The sequence below is a fragment of the Carcharhinus amblyrhynchos genome, chromosome 33 (assembly GCF_965287045.1).
Source record: "Carcharhinus amblyrhynchos chromosome 33, sCarAmb.v2.hapA, whole genome shotgun sequence".
Classification (NCBI taxonomy): domain Eukaryota; kingdom Metazoa; phylum Chordata; class Chondrichthyes; order Carcharhiniformes; family Carcharhinidae; genus Carcharhinus; species Carcharhinus amblyrhynchos.
The window spans coordinates 8,417,461-8,432,866 of NC_137356.1; the positions used below are offsets into that span (position 1 = coordinate 8,417,461).

Below are 15,406 nucleotides of genomic sequence, written 5' to 3' on the forward strand. Positions count from 1 at the left end.
TGTGCTGGTTAGATGCTAAATTCTCCTTTGGTGTGGTGACTCAGATTTTCACAGTAACTTCATTGCAGTGTTGATGTAAGCCTGCTTATGATTAATGTTTCTCTCTCCAGATGCTGTGTGACTTGCTGAGTATTTCCTGCATTTTCTGTTTTTAAATTTGATTTCCAGCTTCTACCCTATTGTTTTTTTTAAACTAATTCATTATTTGGACTACACAAACCTCATGACTGGTTAATTGGCATTGTGAAGATCTCAGTGGTTACTGCTGCCCATAACGCCAGAGACCCAAGTTCAATTCCTGACTTAGGTCATTGTGCAGACTCTATACAGACATTCTACCCATGTCTGCGTGGGTTTCCTCCCACAGTCTGAAAGAGGTGCTGGTTAGGTGGATTTGCCGTGTTAAGTTCTCCCTTGTGTACCTGAACACTTGTGAATGTAGGCCAGCATTTGTGGCCCCTTGAGTAAGTGGTGGTGAGCTGCCTTCTTGAACATAGAACATAAGAACTAGGAGCAGGAATAGGCCATCTAGCTCCATGAGCCTGCACCACCATTCAATAAGATCATGGCTGAGTTCCACTTACCTGCCTGCTCCCCATAACCCTTAATTCTCTTATTGGTCAAAAATCTGTCTACCTGTGACTTAAACACATTTAACGAGGTAGCCTCCACCTCTTCAATGGGTAGAGAATTCCAAAGGTTCACTACCCTCCAGCAGAAGTTCCTCCTTAACTCCGTTCTAAATTGACTCCCCCTTATTTTGAGGCTGTGCCTTCTAGTTCTTGTTTCCATTCTAAGTGGAATGGAATCTTGCACTCCCTGCAGTGTTGGTACACCCACAGTGCCAGAGTGTGGCAACTAGGGGATTTTTCACATAACTTCATTGCAGTGTTACTGTAAATCTACTTGTGACTAAATAAACTGCCTATAAAGGGAACTCTTGTGGCTTTTGCAGCATTAATTTGTGGTTATTTCCAATGCTCACTGTCCATTGCATTTCCAGCACTTAATTTTTATGCTTTTTTTAATAAACATTGATGCATTTCCAATGCTTTTCTCCAGTGAAACAATGATGTGTTCTCCCTCCCAACCAGCTAATATCCTTGCCAGCTAATGCCTTTAAGGATTTTGAATCTCTATTATTGTGCAGTTGCTAGTCACCTTTTTATGGCATCTCTGTCCAAGCAGCCACTATTCACCAGGGAACACCCTGGCAAACTAACTAGCCCCACAAGGCATCACAGCTGAGCCTGCTTTTCTTATGGCAAAGAGATCAACTTGTGCCTGTGCAGTAGGAAGTCATGGGGAAATGATTGCAAAGGGAGCTTGGAGGGAATTTTCTATTTGTTGCCTCAGGGTCACAAATTCCAAGCTGCAATTCAGCATCAAGCTGGCCTCTTGGGTCACTCACTTTGGATAAAACTCAAACGTCGTAAAGCCTCTTGGCTATTTTAAATCATCAGTAGTTATTTTCTCTCTTCTAAATCAGTTTGGCATTATACAGCTTTATTTCATTATAATCCCAAGATATAATTCATTATAGTCCAAAGATGTGTGGGTTAGGTTGATTGGCCATGCTAAAATTGCCCCTTAGTGTCCTGGGATGTGTAGGTTTGAGGGATTAGCAGGTAAATGTGTAGGGATATGGGGATAGGGCCTGGGTGGGATTGTGATCAGTGCAGACTCGATGGGCTGAAGGGCTTGTTTATGCATTGTAAGGTTCTATGCTCTATAATTAAATAATGCAACTTGTGTAATTTTTTTTGAAAATCAGATTTAATCGAAACATAAGTGGCACGGTGGTTAGCACTGCTGCCTCACAATGCCAGGTACCAGGTTCAACTCCAGTTTGGCTCACCGCCTGTGTGGAGTTAGTACATTCTCCCCATGTCAATGTGGGTTTCCTGAGTGCTCTAGTTTCCTCACATGGTCCTCCAGGTGCTCTGGTTTCCTCGCATGGTCAGAGATGTGGGTTAGGTTGATTGACCATACTATAAATTGAGTCTAGTGTCAGGGGATTAGCAGGATAAATATGTGGGGCCAGGGGCATAGGGCCTGAGTGGGATTGTGGGTGGTGCAGGCTTGATGGGCCAAATGGCTGCCTCCTCTGCACTTATGGGGATTCTATGAACGTATACATTTCTGGGGCTGGACAGCCTGGATGCAGATACATTGATTGTTTCCTTGATTTGCAGTGATGGGGGCAGGGTGGGGGGGGTTCTGAAACAAAAGATCACAGTTGGGGCAGGAGGAAGGAGGAGGAAGAGTTCTGGAACAAGGGTTCACATTCTCAGAATATAGGGTAGTCTCATTAAGACTAAAATGAGGAGAAACTCACTCCAAGAGTGTTGAACCTGTGGCATTCTCTACCACACAAAACCATGGAGGCTTAGTCCCTGAAAACATTTAAGGAAGGAAATCTCTTGATTCTAGAGGTGTCCAGGAGTGAGATTAGTCATGATCTTGTTGAATGGTGGACCAAACTCAATAGCTAAATAGCTTACTCTCTTCTGTTTCTAATCTGGTTGGCCAAATTTTGGCACAAAATTTTTATCCTGAAATGGTTGCTGTAAAAATGCAAACTTGGTGTGCTGGGTATTGGTGTCAATTTCTTCCATGTAACTATAAGAGTTGTGACTAACTGAGCTTCATACAACAGGGGAATCCTATTGAAATGCCACCTGAAAGCTTGACAAAATGGTGGTGACGGGTAATGGATTCCATAGGCAATTGCTTTTAGCTTGGTTTCATTTTAAAGACATTTTCTGTGTCTTTGGGTCTTTATTCTTGCATTTTACAATGTAGCTGCCTTTTGTTTTGTATTGTGCAACAGATGCCTGGACACAACGATGGATCGAATCAAAGCACAAGTCTGACTACGGAAAGTTCAAGCTGACTTCTGGCAAATTTTACGGGGATGCTGAGAAAGATAAAGGTAGGGGAATTCCTCATCTCTGCTGCCACCGCCCCCAAAGATGTGCATGTTAGGTGGATTGGCCATGCTGAATTGCCCCTTGGTGTCCAAAGATGTGTAGGTTTGGGGATTAGTAGGGTAAATGGGTGGGGTTATGGGAATCAATGCTCTTGGAGAGTTGGTGCAGACATGATGCACAGTAAGGATTCCTATGCTTTTTATCTCTAGTTCTGATTAAAACGAGGGCTCCTGTACCTTATCACTAAGGCTGCCCCAAGTATTAAATATTTTCAACTAATTTTCCTTGCCTGAGTTAAGCGTTCATCCTATACCTTGTGTAGGATGACTTTAGTTTCTTGATGCTAAATGACCAATTTGGCCCTTGGCATTTCAGATGTTTGTTTTTAATTCCTTAAGGGAAGAAAGACATACAAAAATCCAATGCTCCCTTGTGTCTTCGTCTGACTTGGTATGGGACTGAACTCTCACATGATTCTACAGAGAAGACTGAGGCTGTTTGTTTGCTCTAGGGGGTGGACAAATGATTGAATGGTTTCAAAAAAAAACTGAAATTTGGAATATATTTCAAGGCTGTATTGCATCAAAAGATTGAGATCATCAAAGATGGACTTTTACTACAAGGCCTAATCTTCTGGCTTCTCAACTTCAGTATTTCTTTGTAATGTGCCCTGGGGTGGTGTTCACATGTGGCAGTATTATTGTGCTAGTTTTATTGCTGTGTATACCTGTACATAAAAGCACTTTCTCACCAACCTAAAGGTTTCTAATTGAGTGCTATGTGACCAGGCTTGCTAGTAAGATCTGGATTATGGTGGTTCTTGCTACTATATAGCTTTTCTTGACCTTCTGCCTTGTCTCTTTCCTCCTTGTATCACTTGTTTTCCCTAATTAAAGCTTCTGCTTCTGTGGTTCTTCCTTTCCATTTAGAAAGAGAAAAATCTACATTCTGGTAGATTGGGCTACTGTCTGTGTGGAGTTTGCATGTTCTCCCCATGTCTGTGGGTTCCCCCAGGTGCTCCAGTTTCCTCCCACAGTCAAAAGACGTTTGGTAGTTTGGCCATGCTAAATTGCTACTTAGTGTCCTGGGATGTGTATGTTGGAGAGATTAGCAGGGTAGGTATGTGAGGTTACAGGATAGGGCCTGGGTGGTATTGTTGTCAGTGCAGATTGGGCCAAATGGCTGCCTTCTGCACTGTAGGGTTTCTATGATTCGATGATATTAGCTTCCCTCGATTTTGTGTGGAGAGAAGGGAGGCTGCCTTTCTTTATGGCCATAGAACCCTGCAGTGCAGAAGGACGCCTGACAAGTCTGCACTGATCACAATCCCATCCACGCCCCAGCTCCATAATCCAATGCATTTACCTTAGCTAGTCTCCCTGAACTAGGGGGTAATTTAACATGGCCAAGCCATCTAACCCACATCTTTGGACAAGTCATACACTCAGGGTGCCTCTTTCTGCTGACTGGAAGGTTGCTACCACTGACATGTGACACATTGCAATATGTCAGTTGGTGATTCTGCTTTGTAGTGAGCTTTGAGGAATCTTGAATGTCAGTGTAAAAAAAAAACAAATTGTTCAATCTGAATCCAGACCCTTTAGTCTGCATTGAAACTGGGAGAATTGACTGCTCACTCTGCCATTGACACTGACACTCAGTAGTAGCAGCAGTGTGTGCTATCCACAAGATGCACTGCAGCAATTCACTAAAGATCCTGAAATGGCACCTTCCAAACCCACAACCACTTCCATCTTGAAGGACAAGGGCAGCAGATACCTGGGACCACCAGCACCCTCAAGTTCCTCCTCCAAGCCACTCGCTATCCTGATTTGGAAATATATTGCTGCTCCTTCACAGTCGTGGGGTCAAAATCCTGGAATCCCCTCCCAAATTGTGGGGCAACCCACAGCACATGGACTGCAGTGTTTCAAGAAAGCAGCTTGAAGTGGGAATTCTGTACTCGAGTGGCTAGAATGCTTTTTGGAAAATATTAAAGTAACTTTATTTTTCACAAAAATAAATAACTTCAATCTAAAGTCTAAAATTCACTTTCAAAACTAGCTTTGTTAAAACAAATGAACAGTACAAAGACATACATTAGACAGACACAATACTTCAGCCAAAGGGGGAATCTGGCAATGCAATAAATAGCACCTTGAGTTTTCTCCACAAATCTCCAACTTCAGTGACAAAATCTTAGATAATTATGAAAGTTGGTTATCTTGATACATCCCAACAATTAACTTTTCATTTAATAATTAACTTGTCAATCTAATCATGACATTATCAAATCATCAAATTATAACTTGGCACTTTAAAAGTTTATTTGACCAATTTGCTCAGCTCACCACCACCACCTCGAGCACAACTAGGGATGGGCAGTAAATTCTGGCCAACCAGCAACATGGTATGTCCCACAAATGAACAAGAAATTCTGGGGTTGTGAATTGCAGTAAAAGCTTTCAAATACATGTAGCTGTTACAAAATTAAAACCTGACTTTTTTTTTTTGAAAGCTAGTTGGGGTTGCTTTGTTTAATGGTACTGGCTCCCTGGATGTTACAAACTGCTTGAACTTTTCTATCATTCAGGGTAACACAGGCTCTTTGTCATAACTGGAATGGGTTTCTGTTGGAAGAGCTACTGGCTCTTGTAGTGGAAATATATGGAGATTTGAGAGATTATAACCAGACTCCTGAAACCAGCAGCTTTCCTCCGTATTGGAGTCTTGTCATTGCTATTTATTTTTTGGACACTGTGTGGGATGTTTTAAAATGTCCTTTTTTTTTAAATTATACAACTTGTGCTACTTAACCTCCTGAGCTCACTTAGCTTCTACTTTTCCCTAATTCTAGGACTCCAGACGAGCGAGGATGCCAGATTCTATGCAATGTCTGCAAAGTTTGAGCCTTTCAGCAACGAGGGAAAAACACTTGTCGTCCAATTCACAGTCAAGCATGAGCAAACCATTGACTGTGGAGGTGGCTATGTGAAGATCTTTCCGTCTACCCTTGATCAGTCCGATATGCACGGAGACTCCAACTACAATATTATGTTTGGTAAGGTTTTTTCAGGTTGAACCCTACATTTCATTTTATTTTATTACTCCACTCCTAGGCACCTTCTTTGGCCTCAGAACACCAAGGGAATGTGTGAGGAGGCAGTGTGGTCCCCCACTTGCCTACAGGATGAGATTGGAAGGCTGAACCTTCGAACCCACTTTGTGTTGTTCCATACAATCCATACATTGTTCCATGGTGCAATCTGGATTCTGTGCCACTCCTCAATGCAGCCATTTCCTGTTGTGTGAATCAGAGCTGCAAACTCCATCCAGTGGAGGGAAAATGTTACCTGAATTGTACCCATCCATCACCCCCATAGGGGGGAGAATATTACTTGCATTGTATCCATCTATCACTGTCCCTTGTTTGTGTACTTAATGCCTTGAACTGTCATTTGTGCACACTACAATTGTTCCTTGATCTATAATTACATAGTTCCCCAGGGATAAATCTTTAGCATTACGTAGTGCATTATCTGCATAATTGGTTGCCTGAACTTGTACCAGATCGATAAAGTTCCAATTTTGCCTTGCCCTGCAGTTGAATGTTTTTAAACAGAAAAATTAGGGAGCAAGTGTGATTTGTTGCACAATTTCAACACTAGGACAGCAGTAATATAACCCTTCGGGCAACACAGTGGTCAGCATTGCTGCCTCAGTGTCAGGGACACAGGTTCAATTCCAGCTTTGGGTCACTGTGCAGACTCCACACATTCTCCCCATGTCTGTGGGTTTCCTCTGGGTTCTCCAGTTTACTCCACACTCAAGATGTGCAGGTTAGGTTGATTGGCCATGTGAACTTGCCCCTTGGTGTCAGGGGTTCTAGTTAGGGTAAATGGGTGAGGTTGTGGGAATGGGGCCTGGGCATGATTGTGGCTGGTGCAGACTCAATGGGCCTGGTGGCCACCACCTGCATTGTAGAGTTGCTATGATTTCTGCTTTTGAGTATTCTACAGAACAAGAGGCCCTTCAGTCTGCGGTATCATGCTGAACATGATGTCAAATTAAATTAGTCCCTTCTGCCAACACTTTTCCCATATCCCTAATCCTTGCATTTTCATATGATTATCTAAATACCCCCATCATATCTGCCTGCACATTCAGACACCTATCACTTTTTTTTAAAAAAAAAACCCCTCCCCCTTTGAATGTCTCCTCCTCATTTTAATTGAATGCCCCACCAGTATGAGACATTTCAATTCTGAGCAGGGGCAGATTCTAACTGTGAACCTTATCCAAGCTTCATAATTTTATGGACTTCTATCAGGTCTCTTTTCCACTGTTCCAGAGAAAACAATGAGTTTGTCCAGCCTCTTTATAGCTCAGATCCTCTAATCCAGGCAGCATCCTGGTAAACTTCTTCTGCACCCTCCAAAGCCTCCACACCCTTCCTGTGGCAACCATAATTGAATGCAATACTTGTAAGAGCAGCCAACCAAAGTTTTTTTTTTATAAAAGTGCAACATGACATCCTGGCTCTTGTATTCAATGCCCTGACCAATAAAGGCAAGCACGCCATAGTTGTCTATTACTTTTATCTACTTGTGTGGCCACTTACAGGTATGAACTTGAATCACAAGAGCCTTCTGTGGGCTGAAGGGCTGCCATTAACTGTGTACTTATTTGTAACATTTGAGCTCCCAAAGTGTAGCACCCCATACTGCCTGGATTAAACTCCATCTGCTTTTTCTCCATCTAAGTCTGCAGCTGATCTATATCCAACTGTATCCTTTGACAACCTTAACATTGTAGGCTATTGGAATATGTTGTGTAGTCAGTGATGTTTGTTTTTTGCTGTTGTAATTTCAGGTCCTGACATTTGTGGCCCAGGAACCAAGAAAGTCCATGTGATTTTCAATTACAAGGGGAAGAATCACTTGATTTCCAAGGATATTCGTTGCAAGGTGAGTAACTGCAAAGTATACTAGGAATTGCTGCAGCCACATCCTTAAAACAAGATGCTGAGAAATGTACATCAGGTCTGCCAGAGTTAGGAGGGAGGAGAAGAGACTTTTAATGTTGACATTTTTTTAGTAATATAATGGTAGATTATGCAGGTTTTCATTAGAATCTTATCACATGCTGCCTGGCATGTAAAACTCCCCTTCCATGAATGCCCTGTCAGAAGGCAGGTCCACCCATCATTCATGGGATGTGGGCATCACTGGCTAGGTCAGCATTTATTGCCCATCCCTGAGGGCATTTAAGAGCCAAAGATAATTAGTGTGGGATCAGGCCCTTCAGCCCACACTGACCATGCTGTCTGACTGAACTTAGACCCCTACCCTTCCAGGGACCATAGCCCTCCATCCCCATGCTATTCATGTATTTGTCAAGGCACCCCTTAAAAGTCAAATTGCCGTGGGTCTGGAGTCATGTAGGCCAGACCAGCTAAGGATAGCAGATTTCCTTCCCTAAAAGGCATTAGTGAACCAGGTGGGTTTTTCTGACAACCGGCAATTCAGAAATTGTCTCATGGTCATCAGATTCTTAATTCCAGATTTTTATGAATTCAAATCATTTGCCATGGTTCCCAGATCATTACCCTGTATCTCTGGATTACTAATCCAGTGACAATACCACTGCTACCCCCTCAGGCTCATTGCCTGATGAAGCTTCACTCTGAACCTTTTTTTTTCTTAGCAGTATTTTGGCATGTCAGTACTGCTTCCACCCCCTCAATTTCTGTACACTCAATCCATGCTTTTTCACTGATCTTTACTAGTGTGGATCTCCTGTCAGGAATCAGGTGAGTGGAGCTCTGTTATTCAGGGGCTATTGCTGATTGACTTTCTGTTGGAATAGTCTGCTAATTAATCTTCCCGTGTGATCAACTGCAGTTTAAAAAGTTGCAATTTGAACATGTCTAATTGGATAAAGTAAATTGTACAAAGGCTAAATTGTAGTGAGATAAAAGAACATGCAGTCTGATTCTATCTTTGTACAATCCAATACCCTGAATGGTGACACATCCAATACTGTGATTCTAGGTATATACCCTGCCTTTGTGGAGTTTGCATGTTCTCTATCTGCATGGGTTTCCTCCCTCAGTCCAAAAGATATGCTGGTTAGGTGCATTGATCTGAACAGGTGCCAAGAGTGGCAACTAGGGGATTTCATAGTAACTTCATTGCAGTGTTAATGTAAGCCTTGTGACACATAAACTTTAAATTGAGCCTCTTGCAGCATTGCCTGTCATGACAAATGGATGAGGGGTGTTGATGCTTAAGGCAGAGCAGTCTCTTGGAAATCCAACAGCTTTAACCCTTTGGCCAAATTGGTAGAAACTGACTTAACCCACTTGTTCTCCACTTTATACTAGGATGATGAGTTTACACATCTCTACACCCTCATTGTCCGTCCAGACAATACTTACGAGGTTAAAATCGACAACCAAAAAGTTGAATCAGGCAGTTTGGAAGAAGACTGGGACTTCCTCCCACCCAAGAAGATCAAGGATCCAGAAGCCAAGAAACCTGAAGACTGGGATGAACGTGCAAAGATCGATGACCCAGAGGATAAAAAACCTGATGTAAGTAAATTTCTTACTCCACTTTGAGATGTTGCAATAAATAGCAACGCTGTGTTTACTCATTTTTAACTGTTTCTGATTTTTTTGGTCAGGACTGGGAGAAACCAGAGCACATTCCTGATCCTGATGCCAAGAAACCTGAAGATTGGGATGATGAGATGGATGGTGAATGGGAGCCACCTATGATTCAGAACAGTGAATACAAGGTGAGTAGGTTGCCAGAATAGCAATCTGGGTCAGGTATCTGACCTCATTAGTCTAATTTTTGTACTGTCTGTTCTGTTTAAGTCGCAGACTAGTGTTACAATCTCAGCTGGCGCAAATGGGTATTGCAGGCTGTAGCCAATTTTTGATGGGAGAGGAATGGGTTTACAAGCAGAAAGTAGCAATAGTAAATTTTAGCTGCCTGTTATGTGCTGAATTTTTCCTTTATTGATGAAATGAAGTATAAATGAAGCTACTTGTCGCCCAGTCTTAAACTTGAGTTTTGACTTGAGCTGTGCTTGTTGTACGATTTACTTTTTATTCTAACCTCACTGCAGCATTAGGTGTCAAATGCTCTGTTCACACTGTGGTGTGGCTACTACCTGTTTATGAAATCCATTTTAATTGCTGGCCACAAAAGTCTTCAAGACACTGACGTCATGAGATTGTTATCTTGTACTCAAGCCCATTCTACCAAACCACAAGATTGGTCTTGATCCCTAATGTATTATTGTCACAAGTGGGCTTACATTAACACTGCAATGAAGTTACTGTGAAAATCCCTTGGTGGCCACACTCTGGCACCTGTTTGGGTACACTGGGGGAGAATTTAGCACCTAACCAGCACATCTTTCTGACTGGGAGGAAACCAAAGCACCCAGAGGAATCCCATGCAGACATGGAGAATGTGCATTCAAGCCAGGAATCAAACCCAGCCATATGGCAGAGGATGGCAGTGCTAACCACTGTGCCACCATGCTGCCCTCAATCTCAATATTGATGAGAAACCTTTTGTGGCTTCACTTGATCTTTTTTAACTGATTTTTCTCTTTTAAAACAGACTTCACATCAACATTACTTGCTACAAATACCAGAACAGCCTGTCTACCCCCATTCTATTCACATCTAAACAAAACTGAGAATTGCAACAGTCCCAGGATATTTTAGTTAATCAACTGTCTCCATTTGAATTGTGTAGAGCCAGTGACCGATCAAATCTTTATTACTTGCAGTTTGTGGGAGAGGGGAAATGTGCTTTCTCTTTTGTTTAATATTTACACTCCTTGTACCTATTTTCTCAGTTTAAGTTTTGGGGAAAAATATTTCCATTTTGGAAAGAGCAGTTATGGTCTGACTGAAATATGTTTTTATTTTTGTACCAGGGTGAATGGAAACCACGGCAAATTGATAATCCAGATTACAAGGGCAAATGGATTCACCCTGAAATCGACAACCCTGAATACACACCAGATTCTAGCCTTTACAGTTACAAGGATATTGGTGTAATTGGTCTAGATTTGTGGCAGGTTAGTGTGCTGGAAAGATTTGTAGCAATGTTTCTGAAGCCTTTTGTTCCCAAGTTAATGGATATCTGCAGCACTGCTTGCAATGCCTTGACACCTATAGTTTCTATCTCCTCCTTGATGCTTATTTCTTGTATTTTATATCTTGCAGGCATTGAAATTTGCATTCTTGGTCCTAATGTCACACCCTAAGTTTCCAATCTTGGTCCTTCACCCTATCAGTGACAAGGTTTTAATATCTAATGTGAGGCATAATTATTGGAAATATTCATTTTAAACTCTGGCTTGCAGTACTTCATTTTCTAATTGACCTTTTTAAGGCAGGGTTTGGTCACCTCCTTGTGGCAAGTTATTAGGCCAAGCTACAAGATGGAAAAAACCATGGTGCACAGTGGTTAGCACTGCTGTCTCACCAGTGCCAGGGACCCAGCTTGGGTCACTGGAGTTTGACTACTAAATACTTTTATTAAAAAAAAGCATTAAATTTTGGCCAAGACAGTGAAACCCACAAAAACTTAATTTCTGTATATTGGGGAATCATCAGCATAAATTGGTTTTGAAGTATAGTGGCACAGTCTATTAGTGTTACAAGTAGGCTTACATTAACACTGCAATGAAGTTACTGTGAAAATCCTCTAGTTGCTACACGCTACCTGTTCAGATACACGGAGGGAGAATTTAGCATGGCCAATGCACTGTAACCACACATCTTTTGACCTGTAGGAGGAAATCCCATTCAGGCCTTACCCCCCCCCCCCCCATCCCCAATAATGCCGTGCATCTACCCTAGCTAGTCCCCCTGACATTAAGGGGCAATTTAGTACAGCCAATCCACCTAACCTGCACATCTTTAGCATGTGGGGGGAAATCGTATAGAGACAGAACATAGACTCTGCACAGTGACCTAAGCTGGGAATCAAACCCAAGTCCTGGCAGCAGTGCTAACCATAGCTATCATGTGTTTGTCTAAACTTCCACGTTCATTTGAGCAAATTATTTTTTGTGGTTTTTGAAAGCATGTAGTGATTCCGATAAGGAAACTTTTCAGTGGCAGAACCATACTCAATATGAGCCCATTTTAAATGTAATTTTCTCCCTTTTTTTCCTTGCCTGTTTATGGAAACAAGCATTGTTTTGGCTAAGTGTGCAGAATTTTAATGTCCTGCTCCAAAGATATGAGAGCACGTTATCTATCTTTATTCTCTTCCTTCCTGTTCTCTTTCCTTCACACTTGCAAAACCTCTGTGGAATTGGTGTCTTCCAGATGATGCTATGTTGTTACAGACATGACACAAGTTGTTGAGTGAGTTGTTTCAATTTTTCCAGGTTAAATCTGGGACAATATTTGATAACTTCCTGATCACAGATGATGAAAAATTTGCTGAAAAGTTTGGAACAGAAACCTGGGGAGCTACTAAGGTAAGAGTGTGAAACATGCCCCTTGGTAATCTTTTGGTTTGGAGTCGGAGGGGGGGGAGGGGGGGAACCTGCCTGCAGAAAGGGGAACAAGATTATTTAAATGGAAGTCCCTGGGGGTGTTTTCAACCTTGTGTAATCATTGATATTCTGACCATTTTGCTTCTGGGATCTGTCTAATCTAATGGGCTAAAAAGGAAAAAGTCCAGGATACATGATAACAAGCCACAATATAAGGGCAAGGCATCACACGGTTGGGGGGGTGTGGGGGAAGCAACAAGGGTTGGATGTGGGCCAAAAGAAAAGAGGCAAAAGCTTGAAGAAAAGGGGACATGTCCTGTGTCCAATCCCAAAAACCTAATGGGCTGAAATGTGTTTCTGAAGGTGTTTTGGTTGCATGGAATTGTTTAGTGCAGTTACAACCTGGCTCTTGGTCAATTTTAATTCATGACAAGTGCAAAAAATTTGGATGAGCAGTAAAGTGGCACTCCTTGAGAATAGCTCTACAAACAAAGCTAGGGACTTGGGAATAGCTTGGCACTCCTGTGCTGATAAACCTCTCAACAGTAAACTAACAAATTGAAAAGACATCACTTGCATTCTGCCATAAATTGGCAAAGCCCCTTATGATGTTGGCTAGTTGCTATTTTTAATTGTTTATAACAATGGGGAATTTTAAGTGTTTTTTTAACATTTTGCCTCCATATCTGAAATATTGTGATGGAATAGTTAGAACCGACACTTTAATAAACTTCTCCTAAAATCATAGGAAAATAACACACTGCATGGTATGGAGTTTCACTGTTAGCACGAGTAATTCTTGGTGTATAGATCAAAATTAAGGGGGGGGGTGCAATGGACAAGTAATTCAGAAACCTAGGGTCATACACAGGAGATCTGCATCCATTTAAATAGGGCAGCATAGTGATTAGTGCTGCTGTCTCATAGCACCAAGGATCTGGATTTGATTCCCCACTTGGGTCACTGTAGAGTTTGCACTTTCTCCCTTTGCTTGCATGAGTTTCCACCAGGTGCTCTGGTTTCCTCCTGCAGTCCAAAAGATGGCCATGCTAAATTCTCTCTCGGACCCTAACAGACGCCAGAGTGCGGCAGCATGGTAGCACAGCAGTGGTTAGCACTGCTGCTTCACAGCTCCAGGGACCTGGGTTTGATTCCCTGGGTCAGGTCACTGTGGAGTTTGCACATTCTCCGTCTGTGTGGGTTTCCTCCTGGTACTCTTTCCTCCCACAGTCCAAAGATGTGTGGGTTAAGTTGATTGGCCATGCTAAGAAATTGCCCCTTAGTGTCCTGGGATGTCTAGGTTAGAGGGATTAGTGGGTATGATATGTAGGGATAGCAGGGTAGGGCCTGGTTGGGATTGTGTTCAGTGCAGACTCAATGGGCTGAAGGGCCTCCTTCTGCACTGTAGGGTTCTATGATTCTATGACTAGGGGATTTTTACAGGCATTTCACTGCAGTGTTAATGTAAACCTACTTGTGACACAATTAAAAGTCTAATGACCATGAAATCATTGTCATTTTAAAACAAAACTCATCTGATTCACTAATCTCCTTTTTAGGGAAGGAGAAGGAAATCTGCCATCCTTGCATGGCCTACATGTGACTCCAGGGCCACAGCCATGTGGTTGACAAATTCCCTCTAATGGCCTAGCAAGCCACTCAGTTCAAGGGCAATTAATGATGAGCAACAAATGCTAGCCCAGCCAGTGACATCTGCATCCCATGAATTAAAAAATGGTCTCTTCAGACCAACTTTTTAAGGATTGAATTAGTAATGGCAGGGAGAAATGTAGTATTTCAAATAACCTGATTTGTGATTTAAAATCTCTAATTAATTTGACTGTGCAGAACAGTTTTTCCCCCTCCCATAACCTGAGTTGATTTTTTTGGTCATGTTCAAGGATCCAGAAAAGAAAATGAAGGAGCAACAGGATGAGGAAGAGCGAAAGAAGCGAGAAGAGGAGGAGAAGGATAAGGAGGATGATGCCGAGGGAGACGAGGAAGAGGATGAGGATGAAGAGAAGGAAGACAAAGAGGAGGAAGAGGAGGATGAGGAAGAAGAAACAACAGACACTGCTCCAAAGGATGAATTGTAAAGGATTGTAACAAATGTTGGGAGAATGAATGGCAGCAGGGCAATGTGCAGAAAAAAACCTTTACACAAAGCAGTTGGGACCCCTTTATTGGAATGTTTCTTTGTTTACAAACACAATAGAAAAAATAGGGTCTTTGGGCATGGGGGGTGGTTAGAAAAAGGGAGGGATGGGATCTAATTCTCACTGGAGAATATATCCATTGAGTAAGGGACTACTGAGACTTCAGAACCTTGGTTACTAAAATATATTCGGATCACTAAAGATATTGACTTCATAATGTTGGGGAGAGGGAGTGAATGAAGCTTCAACACAGCAACCTTACTGGGTATGAGGAAAAAGCCACACAATCTTGGAAATCACCTGAGCATTGTTCACAGCAGGTTAGCTGTTTTTCTTTTGCTATTTTTACTGAGGGTGTTAACTTGTGGGTCAACCCCCTCAGTTTAAAAAGCCCTTGAGTATTTGCATAGTAATAATGCTTATGGCCAGTAACTTCCAAACTTGGGTTCCTACACTGTTTAGGTTAGTTTGTGTTGACTTGTCTAGATGAGCATAATACACTGAACAATGGTGTACTTTAAAACATGTCTCAAGGTTGTACAGTTGATGCCAGTTAATTTCCAGGGAGCACAACTTTATAAAGTTTTTTTTCTTAACCACTTGATTCCCTAGCATAAAATTAAAATCTGGTGATGGAATTAACGTAAAGGGGGGGAATAATCTGACTTAAATTGACCAATTTCACTTCCATCTGGGGTTTTCCCACATTAACAGGCTTCAACTGTAAGTGTAATTGTACAGCTGCCTTTATCCATTCAGAACAATAGCATCAAGCAG

At 42.0% G+C, this 15,406-nt stretch overlaps 1 protein-coding gene across 1 annotated transcript in view; it reads left to right on the forward strand.

The window, feature by feature from the left end:
* LOC145360890 (uncharacterized) overlaps nt 1-15,406 on the forward strand; it is a 56,742-nt gene that overhangs the window by 5,859 nt on the left and 35,477 nt on the right. The window contains exons 2-9 of the mRNA XM_080216392.1: nt 2,834-2,935; nt 5,791-5,994; nt 7,806-7,900; nt 9,319-9,528; nt 9,621-9,734; nt 10,896-11,039; nt 12,363-12,455; nt 14,375-14,566. Coding sequence (XP_080072518.1) covers nt 2,834-2,935; nt 5,791-5,994; nt 7,806-7,900; nt 9,319-9,528; nt 9,621-9,734; nt 10,896-11,039; nt 12,363-12,455; nt 14,375-14,566 — 1,154 coding nt within the window. The remainder of the gene's footprint in view (nt 1-2,833; nt 2,936-5,790; nt 5,995-7,805; nt 7,901-9,318; nt 9,529-9,620; nt 9,735-10,895; nt 11,040-12,362; nt 12,456-14,374; nt 14,567-15,406) is intronic.